General features: G+C 51.3%; 1 protein-coding gene and 1 long non-coding RNA gene across 2 annotated transcripts in view; one reads left to right on the forward strand and one right to left on the reverse strand.

Moving 5' to 3' along the window:
* Positions 1 to 8,668, reverse strand: part of LOC125406917 (uncharacterized) — a 28,342-nt gene extending 19,674 nt beyond the window's left edge. The window contains exon 1 of the long non-coding RNA XR_015737447.1: positions 8,525 to 8,668. This is a non-coding gene — a long non-coding RNA (uncharacterized LOC125406917). The remainder of the gene's footprint in view (positions 1 to 8,524) is intronic.
* Prmt8 (protein arginine methyltransferase 8) overlaps positions 6,997 to 12,740 on the forward strand; it is an 85,197-nt gene continuing 79,453 nt past the window's right edge. The window contains exon 1 of the mRNA XM_087904179.1: positions 6,997 to 7,500. Coding sequence (XP_087760305.1) covers positions 7,426 to 7,500 — 75 coding nt within the window. The 5' untranslated portion in view covers positions 6,997 to 7,425. The remainder of the gene's footprint in view (positions 7,501 to 12,740) is intronic.

Raw genomic sequence — 12,740 nt, forward strand, 5'->3', positions numbered from 1 at the left:
CAGGCCCTCAGCTTTCTGTCTTTTAGTCCAGAAACCTCACACATGCATGATCCATAGTCATCCTTTCATGAGGGTTCTTAGGAAAAATATGCCTTGGCTACTCTACTGGGAGGCCGAATGACTGCCAGTTGGCACTGGTGGTGATAGGGGGGTGCTTGGAAAGGGTTTGCTGTAAGAAGGTAAATATGAGTGACTCAAAAACTCGGACAGTTTTAGCAGGTAGAAAGAGCTAATTCTGTTGCGACAGCATTTTGGAATATTTTGGTGCCTTGAGGCTCTTCTGTGTCTCCAAAGAAGTTTGGACTCTATCATAGACCATTGAGAAAAATAAATATCTATCATTGGGCCCTCCTCATCCAGAAAGAAAGGTAGGTAGCGAAGGTATTAGTTTTTTTTGGGGGGGGGGAGGGGCTATGTAGTTTGTATGTGTTCTTTGTACATGTTCATGGGGGTGCACGCATGTGTGTAGTTGGATATGTGTGAATATATGTGCGGTGGTCTGAGGTTGACATTTGATGTCTTTCTTGATCACTTGCCACTTTATTTTTTGAGACAGCCTTTCACTGAGCTTACAGGCCAGAGCTTATCAGCTGGCTAGTCTGTCTTGCCATTGGACTCCATGGACCCTCCTGTTTTTCTCGCACTCTCTTCTCCAGCACTGGGGCTATAGATGCCTGCCAGTGCTCTCAGCTCTTACATAGATGCCTGCCTGTGCTCCCGGTCTTACATAGATGCTTGCCACTGCTCCCAGCTCTTACATAGATGCCTGTCAGTGCTCCCGGTCTTAAATAGATGCTTGCCACTGCTCCCAGCTCTTACACAGATGCTTGCCACTGCTCCCAGCTCTTACATAGATGCTTGCCACTGCTCCCGGCTCTTACATAGATGCCTGCCAGTGCTCCCAGTCTTACACATAGATGCCTGTCGGTGCTCCCAGCTCTTACATAGATGCCTGCCAGTGCTTCCGGTTCTTCCATAGATGTCTGCCACTGTTCCCAGCTCTTACATGGATTCTGGGGATCCAAACTGAGGTCTCTGTTTATAGAACAGACACTATCCAGTAAGCCATCTTAGTAGCCTCTAGAATTTTTCCTTTTTAAATGTTTTCTGTAGTGTTGGTGATTGGAACGAGGAGCCAGGGTCCTGGCATGCCCTCTACCCTGTACTGTACTTCAATCCACGGGCAGGATTTGTGGACTTGATGGGGACAAGGCACCAAAGAAAACCCTATCAGTGCAGAACTATAGCAAATGCCTCCCAAATAATGTCACACATACTTATCGGACTCCAGCAGAAGACATCATATTCTGGTCTTAATGCCAAAAAGGAGGAAGCGTAATGCTTCTCAGGCCTTGGTGGCACTTCTGCAAGTTTTTCTTTGGAATAACAGGCCTACAGGCAGGCAGAAGATCGTGGCCTCTGGGTGCCACTATGATGAGCAAATATAGGGTAGAGAGATGGGAGAAGTCAAATGGTCCGTGTGCTGTGGAGAGAGGCTGAACATGCAGCAGCAGTGAGACATGGGCTGATGTGAGTCGCCTGCCCTGCCACCTGAAGCCATGCGATATCTGGGCCATGTCAGGGTCTGTGGCCCTGCCACAGCTGCCGTCTGTGTTGATATCTGTGACCCATGTTACCCCCAAAGGCTATGTATGAGAATGCCTGAGGTCTGGACTGAAGCCTAAAGCCTGTTGATGTTGCTCAAGGTCCCTGCCCCTCACTGGCCCTGGGAGAACTGGCCCCTTCACAGGAAAGCTGGCTCTTATATAGCATGAGCGTAGAAGAATGGCCTAGGCATGGAAGCGCTGGCCCTGCCCCTCGCTAGCTGCCACACATAGGGAAGCTCCCTTGCCTCTTGCTGGCAACAGCGTGGCAGAGCAGGTGGTGGTGTGGGCATAGGAGAGTTGGTCGGCCCCAGTGGCATGGTCAAGGAAGAGTTGGCTCTATCCCTTGTTGGCTGCCAGGGGGAGAGCTGGCCATTACTTGAGATGGGCACTGGCAGAGACCAGGGCTAACCAATTCAGCTACCATCCAGGCCTACATCCAGGGTTTTGAGTTGGCCCACCCAACATCTATGCCCTGCAGGAGCAGTGAAGGGACAAGTCCAGAAGAACCATAGCTTCAGGATCTCCATGACTCTGGGCAACAACAGGATGGACATCAAAGATGAGTCTCAGTGAGGGTCCAGTATTGCTGGTGTAACAGAAGTCAGAGGACTTGAACCAGACCAACAGCTCATTGCAATGAACATTTGCAAGAAAAGCTGTTTGGGCAAAAGGTCTACTGGCGACACACCACAGCTCACAATACCAAAATGACTAACGAATATGTGATGGAGAGGCTAGCGAGGCAGAAGTGGGTTTATTTTATCATTTTTATTCTTTTCGTTTCTTTTTGGGGGGTGGCTACAAAGATGGGGTGCACAGGGAAGGGGTGTATGTTGTGAAATTCCCAAAGAATAAACAAAAATTCAAACACATAAAACAGTGGGCCTCAGGTCAAGGAGAGAGAGCTGCAGAAGCTTTTGTCAGGAGAACCACTCAGGTGTGGGGTTGCTTGCAAGCTTGGACCAGGTAGCGGCTGCTGCAGCCTTGGCTGAACTCCATCTGGCCCAGACAACACTGCTGGGTTAGCTGCCATGTGTGGTGATGGCTAATGGCTATGGCCTGATTCTTGAGGAGGCATGGATCCACTGCAGTGTGCTGTGGTCCTATGTGAGTCCTAGTTCCAATGAGGGGCAAGAAAGATAGCACAGATTGGTCAGACTTATAACAGGAGTTTGCACCTACATCTTCCCAAGCAGCATGGTCTATAAGTTAGGGAAGCTGCATGCTTATTCTGGGTCTTTGGATTGATGGTGGTGGCAAGGCAGCCAAGGAAATGTTTGGTTCTGGAATCCCAGTATGGGCTCTCAGGCAAAATTAAAGAGTTCCAGAATAGGATGGGTGGGAACATCCAGGCCTCCCATGTTTACAAGTCATCTCCTGTTGTGAGATATTTTGATCGCATTTTGATACTCCCAAGACTAACAATAAAGTTAAACCTTGAATCAGAGGGTGGAGTCAACATTCAGCTGGTCAGAATTAACCATGGGGTTTTTGATGGACCATGATTATGATAGACACAGAAGGAACAGTGAGAGGCTTAGAAAGATTCTCGGGCCTTTCCAATCTGGAAGTGTGGAAAGTCAGAGTTAGCTGATTGTCCTTCCATTGCTCTCTAGATCTATAAGATCTGAATCCCAATATCTGACTCCCAAGTTTTATTTAACAGAACAATTTAATCACTTCCTCTTTTGCTTCAACTTCTTCAATGTCTCAGTCTAACTAAACCCGGTGACAGCAACCCCAGCTCCTCAGTGGCACCTCACAGTACCCGAGAACTTCCTCAAGGGTCTCATTCCAACCCTACATGCCAACCAGGCACCAACACAGCTTCACAGATCTCAGGATCCAGTACTGGTCACAGTGTCAGGGCACACCCCTGCAGGTCCAGCACCATGGAAGCAGAGGCGGGGGTTTTCCTAGTTCTGGCTCATCCTGGAGACATAGCAAGACCCTATCTCCAAACCAAGGGCTGTGAATGTGGCTCAGCGGTAGGGTGCTGACATGACGCCTGCTGGGATTGGAACCCAGCCCTGGAGGAAAACACCGAACATGTTTGTGTGTTAGAGGAAGACCTTGTCACATCGGGGCAGCTCCTGTGGTTCTGGAGGGTGTTTTCTATACCTCAGGGACCTCACAGTTCTTGTCTCCAAATATCTGTATCCGTTTGTCCTCAACATGGCTCTCTATTAGAATGGAACTCTTAAAATTCTTGCTGCCCTGATCAACTTCTCATCAGAAGAGGAACCACAGCATTGGTGTGTTTAAAGCTCCATAGATGGTTCCATCAGGCAGCTAAGGTTGGGAGCCACTGTCCTTTTCTTCAAGCTCCCAAGTTAGCTTCTCCACAGCTGTGTGTGGAATGAGGCATCCTGGACCTCCATCTTGATTGCATTCTGAAGGCAATTCTTTGGGTTTTGTCTCTCTTTGTGTATCTCCCCTGTGTTTTGTTCGGTGGAGACAATATCCCAAGGAGTAGCCAAAAGTCTACATGAAAACCTATTTAGATATAGAGACTATAACACATGGAAACTCTCTATTACGTTTAACTGACACTCCAAGGCAAACTGCAGCAAATGTTCACATATTTGCGTTCTCACCATCAGGTCAGCATTGTCCTGAACACATAATTGTTCCATTCAGCACATTCTGTTCTGGTGAAAGTCTAATGCAAGGAAAATGAGCTAGTGGGTCCCCGGGACCACTTGGTCACAGGACACATTGAACACACAGCCTGACAAGTGCTGAACGCCTCTGTCGCCCCATGTTTTCTCACTTGCCACAAAACTCTCCAAAAGCTTTACAAACATTCTGGTCCAAGCGTTAAGGTGACTAAAAAATAAAACTCAGCAGAAGTCTGGTGGGTTCTCTTGCCTTGTTAAGCCAAGTTCCTGTTATGAACGAGGCGCCCAAGAGATGCTCAATCAGTAGCATGTGGGATAGTTAAACTAACGTGAAAAGAGAGTATTCTGATACAGAAAAGGGTTGGCTTCTGAGGGGATGGCGAGAAAACAGTCCTTGAAAGGGCCTACTATGTGTTTTTCAGACTGCATGGATTTTCATAACCCTGGGAGGTGGGTGTTCAGGCAATTCTTGTTGTGTGCATACATGTTTATATATGTGTATGGGGTGCATGTTGAGGCCTAAGCCTTTTCTCTACCCCAGTATTCAAGACTAACAAACCACTCCAAGCTCCACCTTTCAATGTGTGAATTTGTAATTAGGCAAGTGCACCGCAGGGACAGTAGCTCAGCTCCAGGAGGGTCCAGGGAGGGTCCAGCCATGATGGGTCACTCATGCTTCCCTCTGCCCATTGCAGAGCAACCCTAGTGGCCTAGATACCTCACTCAGTGACCCAGTCTGGCTTTGAGCTGGAATAGAAAACTCTTGCTGTAAAAACACAGCTCTCCGTGTCCCTTCCCCATTCCAACAGGAGCTGTGTCTGTACTTGGGGAGAAGCCAAGCACAGCAATGGATTTCAACAGAGAACTGAGGAAACACCCCCACTGAGGTTCTCATAGCAACATAGTCACATACAGCAGCAGCCTATTTCGGTGGGAGCCTGCCTCAGCGCCCCTCCTCCCCTGTTAGTCACAGAATGGATGAACAAGCAGAAGGAGTGTGGGGTGGGGACAGTGTTGGGTTGAAAGTCAGGAGGCTGAAGAGCTGGTTTCAGATGCTTCCACAGCTTGTCAAAGGACCATAAGAAAATGTCTCCTTCTCTCTGATCTAGGGTCCTTAATCTGCAAGAGGACTGGCCCAGTGTGTGGGTGGGGATCTTGCTTTTTCTAGTCTTGTTTGATTGTACAAGTACTGAGCCTCTTTTGATCCAACATCGCAGAGTCTTTTTATCTGGGAGAAGATGCTTAGAAAACAGAAGGTACCAGAGGGTAAGAGTCACTCTTTAGATGCACTTATAGCCCCGCTTCGCTATACAACTTTTGGAAGACTGGCAGGATGGTAGTGAAGAAGACCGGGTATCGTCAAAGATCGCTCATTTGTGCCCAACTCCAATTTAGGTCTGTGGACTGAGATGGTTGAGGTCATTCATTTGAATTTACTCTTGTTCAGAGCATATAATAAATGTGGTTCAGCTAACCCAAGCTTCTTGCTGCATTTTCTGTAATCCTTCCCATTCTTCACCGTCTCCTCTTCCCGTTTTTTTCACTTCTCACCCCCCACTTACGGCAGGCCGTGTCTCTTCTCTTTGCTGGAGGATCTGGTCTGATGGAGGAATTCAACATGCTGAGTCTGGTTTGGCCATTTTCCTCAATGGATCCGGGTTAGTTGAGGACAATTACTCTTACACTTCCTGGCTATCAAAGGTTACAATCAGGGCATTTGAATCAGATAAGTCAAATGGGGACGGAAATAAAGAGAGCAGAATGTAATGGGGGCATCTGTGAGGTCCCTGTCATTGGCCTGTGGGGCCGGGAAACCTGAAGCTCAGCTGTCTTTGAGCAAAAGTGTCCTGAGTGCGGCCTCCTTCCCCCATTGTTCTGTCCCCCAGTGCCTGACAGATGGCCGAAAGGGAGAAAAAAGCTCTCAAAGTGAAGACAGGAATGCATTGTATAAAAATTCACACCCCCCGCTGCCGCCCAAACTCCCTTAAAAAAGGATCTAGAGAATCCTAATGGGTACGTGACATCCTCACAGCTCTCTCCCATAAAAGGGACTTCAAAATCTGGTGATGGTGGGGGAGGGGAAAGGAGGGGGGAGGAGAAATGTGGGCCCAGGGTAGGGGGGCTGTCAGGCAAGACAGAGATAGGAAAGCTAGACAGCAAGTCGTTTCATTGACTTGTTTCTGATCATTTTCCCAAGCCACCTCGAGCGGCCACCTTCAACACAACCCGGTTCTCCTGAGAGGGGTTTGAAGCCCCTCTAGTCTTGGGCTCAGAGAGTGAAGGAAAGGCTAGATAGAGACGGCCTACTCAGTCCTAGAGTTGAAGGAGTTAAGGACCCCCCCCCCCCCCACCGCGCGCGCCCGTCCCAGACACCCATCCTTTCACTCCCCAAACCGTAATCCGCGAAGGATCCAGGAATTGCCGGGGGGGGGGGGGGAAGATGGGGGAGAGAACGACGACGAAGACGAGGTAACGGTGGCCGAGTCTTGCCCCGGGTTTGCCTTAGCTAGGAGGTTTCTCACCCGGGTTGAGAACCTCCGACAGCCTCGCGGACTCAGGCTTCCGGGAGCCTGGCGCACGGCCCTGCAGCGTGCGCTCAACCCTAGCCCCCGCGCCAGGTGTGCGCCGCGACAGGAGCGGAGCGGAGCGCAGGCGGCCCCCAGATCCCGCGGTCCCGGGCACGGGGGCGGGCTGGGGGTCCCCGCCGACAGCGCCCCGCCACCGCCCGCTCCCGCGTACCTCCCACCCCGCCCCCACTCACCCGCTCAGCCCCCGGGAGCGCCGAGCAGGACGCGTGTTGCTTCGCCCAGCGATCGGCAGAAGTTGGGAGAGTTGGCGTCCGCCTCCCGCCTGCCGGACTTCGGAACCGCGGCTACAGCCCGCTAGCCCGCGGGGCCGCCTCCCTCCCGCCCAGTCCGCCGCGCAGAGGAGAGGGGCGCGGAGGGGGTCGCGAGCTCTACCAGAACTTGGAAGTGTGCGAAGGGATGCGAGGCAGATGAAGAGCGAGGAAACGTGAACAAAGTGGCGACCGCAGGAGGGACTCCACGGAGCTCGATTGTCGCGGAGGACGCTCTGGCAGAGGGGCTGGCTGGGGATTTTTCCCCCCTTCCTCTCGCATTCTTTGGCTCTCTTTTAAAGCCATACCAGCCTTCTCTCTTTCTTTACTATCTCGAATCCCCAAACCCTTGCTGGCTCTTATGGGCATGAAACACTCCTCCCGCTGCCTGCTCCTCCGGAGGAAAATGGCGGAGAACGCAGTCGAAAGCACGGAGGTAAGGAGGCGACCGGGCCGGGGCTTTAGGCGACCCTGCCGCCCACCCGGAACCCTTTGCCGCCTTTGGTAACTGCCACTACCGCTGCCGCGGTGCCAAACTTTCCCCATTCCGCTTGTGTCTCTGCTGGCAGAGAGAGAGAGAGAGAGAGAGAGAGAGAGAGAGAGAGAGAGAGAGAGAGAGAGAGAGAGAGGAGTGTAGGGGTGGGGGGCGACGGTGCATGTCTCATCTGCCCCCGCTTGCAAATGTAAAAGTCTTTTTCACCCCCATCACCCTCTCCTGCCACCCGCTGCTCCCTTCCTGCTCCCCCAAGTCTCAGACCCTGGGCAGCCCCTGTGCACTGAATTCCGATAGTAATCTCGGATCCCGGCTTTACGCAGAGCTGGGGTGGGTTATATTAGGGCCAGGTCTGCTCCCTGCAGTACCTCGACCATCTCCCACCGCTGCCTTGGGCTTTACCCTTCAAGCTCGAGGCGGTCCCCAACCTCCGGGTCCCTGCAGCACCGCGGAGAGCTCCCGGCCTCAGGGGGCCGACCTGGTGGCGGTACTCAAGCACCAACAACCAGATCCCTCGAGCCCACACCGGGGGTTGGACTGGAGGTCGGCAGTTCAGAAATGCTAAAGGAGACGCGGGAGCGCGGAACCCGGGGAGGGCTCACCAGCCGCGGCCCCATTCAGCACCAGGGACAGCGCCTGCCGCAGCAGAGCCTGCACAGGCGGTGGGGGCTGCCAGCCGTAGGCTGCGGCGCAAAACGGGTCTGAGGCCACTTGTCCCGCAGCAGCTTTTAAGGAGGCCACTCTAGCTCCGCAAATGATACTCTTGCCAGCCCTCACGGCAGCCCCTTAACTGCCCTTTCTCTACTCCGGAGTTGTCCCTGATCTTCAGAGAGCCCAGCGGGGCTTTGAGTCCCCAGCAAGCCTGTTCTTTCCTCTTGCTCTGACCCCGCTGTCATTACAGTGGGATGGTTCCTCGGATCTGGGCACCTGTAGTCACAGAGGGAATCGGCGTGGGCAGCCCCCTTACCTTCCCGGAGGAACTGAGCGCCGAGGTGGGGGCGGAGTGGGGTGTGTGTGATCATCCCTTATTCGGTGGCAGGAAAAAGACACAGAGCAAACTCCGGGGCTCTATTAATAGCCCGGTGTCTGGTGGGGCTGCCGTACATTTCACATACGGTAACCCATATGCAGCGTGGGGCGGGGATGGGGGTGTGGCGCGGCAACTGTCCCGGCCTTGCGGGAATGCAAAAACAATGTGAAGACCCTTCCCGGCCTTCTTTCCTAGAGGTCACAACTCATTCCCACCCCACAGTGTAAGCAACAAAGCTTAAGAATCCCCATTTCCTGGGCACTAGAGGCAGCATGCTTCTGGCAACTGTCGATTTTTTTTAAATAAACGTGCTCTAAGGCTTGAAAGACAAGGGGCATTCAGCAGCTAATGTTTTTTTCTCCTTGAGTTAGGGCAAAACCAGCCCGCGTGTCGTTCCTTAGCCCATCCTCTTGCCCACCCCCAGCCCGAGAGCAGACCTTTGAAACCGAGTACAGTACCAGGCGCTCCACATCGCAGCAGAGCGACTCTCTCCATTCCCCTCCCCCTCCGCCCTTTGATCGCCCACCCGAGGAACAGGTTTCTAAAAATAGCTTGAAGTCTCAAGGCCGCGCTCTGGTAAAGCGTTGGACCAGGCACGTCGCAGTCCTTGAAGCTCGGTATCTGTTAGCTCTTCCCCTCGGTTTCCCTACCCCACCTCAGTTCTGCTTGTCTTAAAAAAATAAAAATAAAAAAGTTTTCCTGGGTCCTGATCTGCCATCACCCGGACTGGCGCGTGAAGTCTGGTGCAGACCCGGGTCACATTCCGCAGTGTGCAGTGGCGGCTGCGGCTCTCTCCCTCTCCGTGAGGGTTAAAGGCGTCCGGAGCAGGCAGAGCGACGCGCGACAGGCTATTTTTACTTGCTTCCCCCGCTGCTCCACGCTCCCCCTTCTCAGCAGTCGCACATGCCAGCTCTGCTCAAGGCATCAATGAAAACAGCAGTAGAGGCGGCGGTGGGGGCTGGGGGGGCGAGGGGGCGGGGAGAGACACACACAGAGAGGGGGGGGTGGGGGAAGGGAAGGAGGCATAAAGGCAGCTTGGTAGGAAAATACCCAGCTGGGGCCCCTTGGAGGGACAATGAATCAAAGAAGGACAGAGGAGGTTCAGCTCTCAGCAACTTCCTTGGAGAAAGGATGGAACACAGACTTGGTCAAACAAACGTGCCCAGCGATGCATCCAGGCCTCGTGACTACCGCTTGGTTTTCCTCCAGGAACGGGCTGTTTTTGGAATAAGCTAGGAGAAAAGCAGTGCTTCCAAAGTGGGGTATTGTGGGGGTGCATTGCTTGCACCGTTGTAGGGTTGGCAAGAGCAACCTTGTGGATATATGGAAGTCAGGGTGACAATGGTTTCTGCCCAGTCCCTAACAGGCACTCACTCTGTACCAGGAAAAAGTAGACCCCACCCCCAAGACCCCAGTGGTCTGGCTCTTGTCCTCCAAGAACTTACAGGTTAGTGGACACTCCTGCTGGAGAGCCCTGTTGCATCCTGCCTGGCCTCTGACTGGTGTTAGCTCCCTGCTTGTGTTCTGTCCTTGGACTAAGGCTGTTAAAGAAGCGAAGGCTAATATTTGTTTTTCACTTTATTTGAGGCCACAAAGTAGCCTGAGGTCAGGTAGTGTCTACAGCCAGCTGGTGGGCTAAATCAGGCTTGGAACATAGATTGCCTTCACTTTGGATTTGTTGCTCTTTGCCCTACTCTTGCTATTTCTAGCAAGATGCCATGTGTGAATGGGAGTGGATGGGGAGTGGGAGGAGAGGATTACTTTGGAAGGGAGAGAGGCAATGGGGAGGGAGGCTGAGAGGATGGCAGGATGAGAGCAGGGTTTTTTTTTTTCCATAAGGCAAAGATTTGAAAGGAGGTGACAGGTGACGCTCCTCAGGCAGGGGTAAGGGGGGAGGGATGTAGCTACTTGTACTGTGACCATAGTCTCCAGGTCCGAAGCTAGAGAGATGGTAGGGCATGGAGCCTCCAGCACGAGGCTTTGTGGGTACAGTTGGTCCTGAGTGCACCTTCAATCACTTCGATTTTGTCTTCTTAATTTGTTCATCTGAGCTGTTTCTGTGTGTGGTGTCAGGGAACACCGGGGCAGTACCTGACCCCACTTCCTGCTTCCTCCTGTGCCCTCGCTTCCACATCTCTTCTTGTCAGTCTCCTGTACCCCAGTCAAGCCTCAAACTCTTGAGAGTGACCTTGAACTCCTTATCCTTCTGCCTCTACTTTCTGAGCGCTAGGACTATAAGCATGTGACACACAGCATTGGGACTTACCCAGTGCTGGGGATAAACTAAGGGCTTTGTGAATATTAGGTAAACTCCATAGCAACTGAGCTACATCTTCAGCCTCGTGCTGGGTCCTCCTGTGACATCTGCAGAGGCTGCACTCCCACCCTTTGCAGCCTACCCTCAGTGCCCAGGGAAGACCCTTTATTCTGTGCCAGGGCCCTAGCCTTCAGCAGCTGGCCATGCTGGTCCAGTCTCACCATCCTTGCATGGCTGGCTTTGGAAAGGATACATCTGCTTTGATAGGGCAACTCTCTCACAATTTAGGAGCTACCCCATTTCCTACAGCGTACCAGGGTTCTTAACATAGTGGGCAAGGCCCTTTAACATCTGCCCCATGGGAGCCTCCAAGATGGCTGAATTTAGGACTGAATGCCTTGTGTTCTTCCCTCCATCCCCTCCATCTAGGAAGCCTCTTCCCATTCTTCTTTTCTAAGGGGGAGTCTTCCTCAACCTGCAAGTCTCAAATCAAATGTTGCTTCCTCTGGGCAGCTTTCCCAGATCCCTCATTTAACCTCTCTCCTTAGGGAGAGCAATCTGTCACTTCTTCTTAGGCATTTGTGCTGCTTGCCTCTTGCCTTTCCTATTGCAAGACAATTGTCTTTTATACATATCTGTTTCTTCAATTGGATATGCAACTTTTTTATATATTTTATTTTTGGTATGGTATCTGCCTCATAGTAAATAATGTGCTATATTGAATTGATTTGTGTAATTATAAGACTTTTTCAAGTCTTCTGACTTTCTAAAAATTGGGGTCCCCATCTCATATTCTTCTGCTGTGCTAGAGCTATTGCAGTCCTTTAAAACTCACAACAGATGAAGATTCTGGAATCCGGATGTTGTTGCAACCACTCAGAGCACTTTGATACAGTCTGGATATTCGCAGATCTATCCAATATTTGATAATCATCGCCTCTTGCTATGGGGTATTCATCTAAAAGAAGATAAATGTATTAATCATAAGGGCCTCTTGCAAGCCAGGGAGTTAAAGGGCCCTTCTCTGTTTTTCTTGCTGAACTGATTCTTGGTGAAAACCTGATGCATTATTTATGGTTAGTGACTCTTTGATTTGGGATCCATCACCCTAAAGGAGAACACCGGGGCTAGAAAAAACAGTTTTTGCAATAACCCTTTCCAAGAATGCTTCTTGGATGTTCTGTTGACTTGCTGACCAAGAGAGAGAATCGTCACAGACTGAGGAAGATCCTACAGTGATGACAGAGTCTGGGTACCCATGAGCACAGCTGGAGTTATGGGGGTAACTAAGCTGACTTTCCAAGCACTGTGTACACTTGTAATGCCATTAGCTTCAGCTTCACTTTCAGCCATAGTACATGGTCCCATTATCCCAATGCTAGAGACATGAGAGACAGAAGAAAGCGGAGGCAGGAGGCAGATGCTTCTCTGAGGATGACTTGCTTCTAGGTCTCTTTCTGAAGAATGTGCCCACCAAATACCTCCTCAGGCCCTGGAGTCAGGTGACTCGGTTTTAAGTCTAGTTCCAGGCTCCCTAGATGTGTTGCTATGTTGAACCAGTAACATGAGGAGATTGCTGTTATGATTAAATACGTTTAGTCTTGTGCTGGGGTTAGGAGTCTGGCTCATTCCTGGCCAGTACTTGGTGTCTGGCTGTTATCCTGCCAGTTTATACAAATCTTGCTAGAAGTTCAGTCTGGGTGGGCTCTCCCTTCCTTACCTCTCTTGTCTAAATGGCCCCTAATTCATAATCCACATTCATATTTCTTTCTTCAGCAAACACTGATTGAGCTTAGGAGATTTAAGAAGATACCCACATGTCTTTCCCCCTGGCAAATCTGGCTTTGTAGAAAGTCCTAAATTGGCTTTTGGCTGTCAAAGAGGGTGAAACACAAC

This window comes from Myodes glareolus, chromosome 3 (genome assembly GCF_982192425.1).
Source record: "Myodes glareolus chromosome 3, mMyoGla1.1, whole genome shotgun sequence".
In the NCBI taxonomy this organism is placed as follows: domain Eukaryota; kingdom Metazoa; phylum Chordata; class Mammalia; order Rodentia; family Cricetidae; genus Myodes; species Myodes glareolus.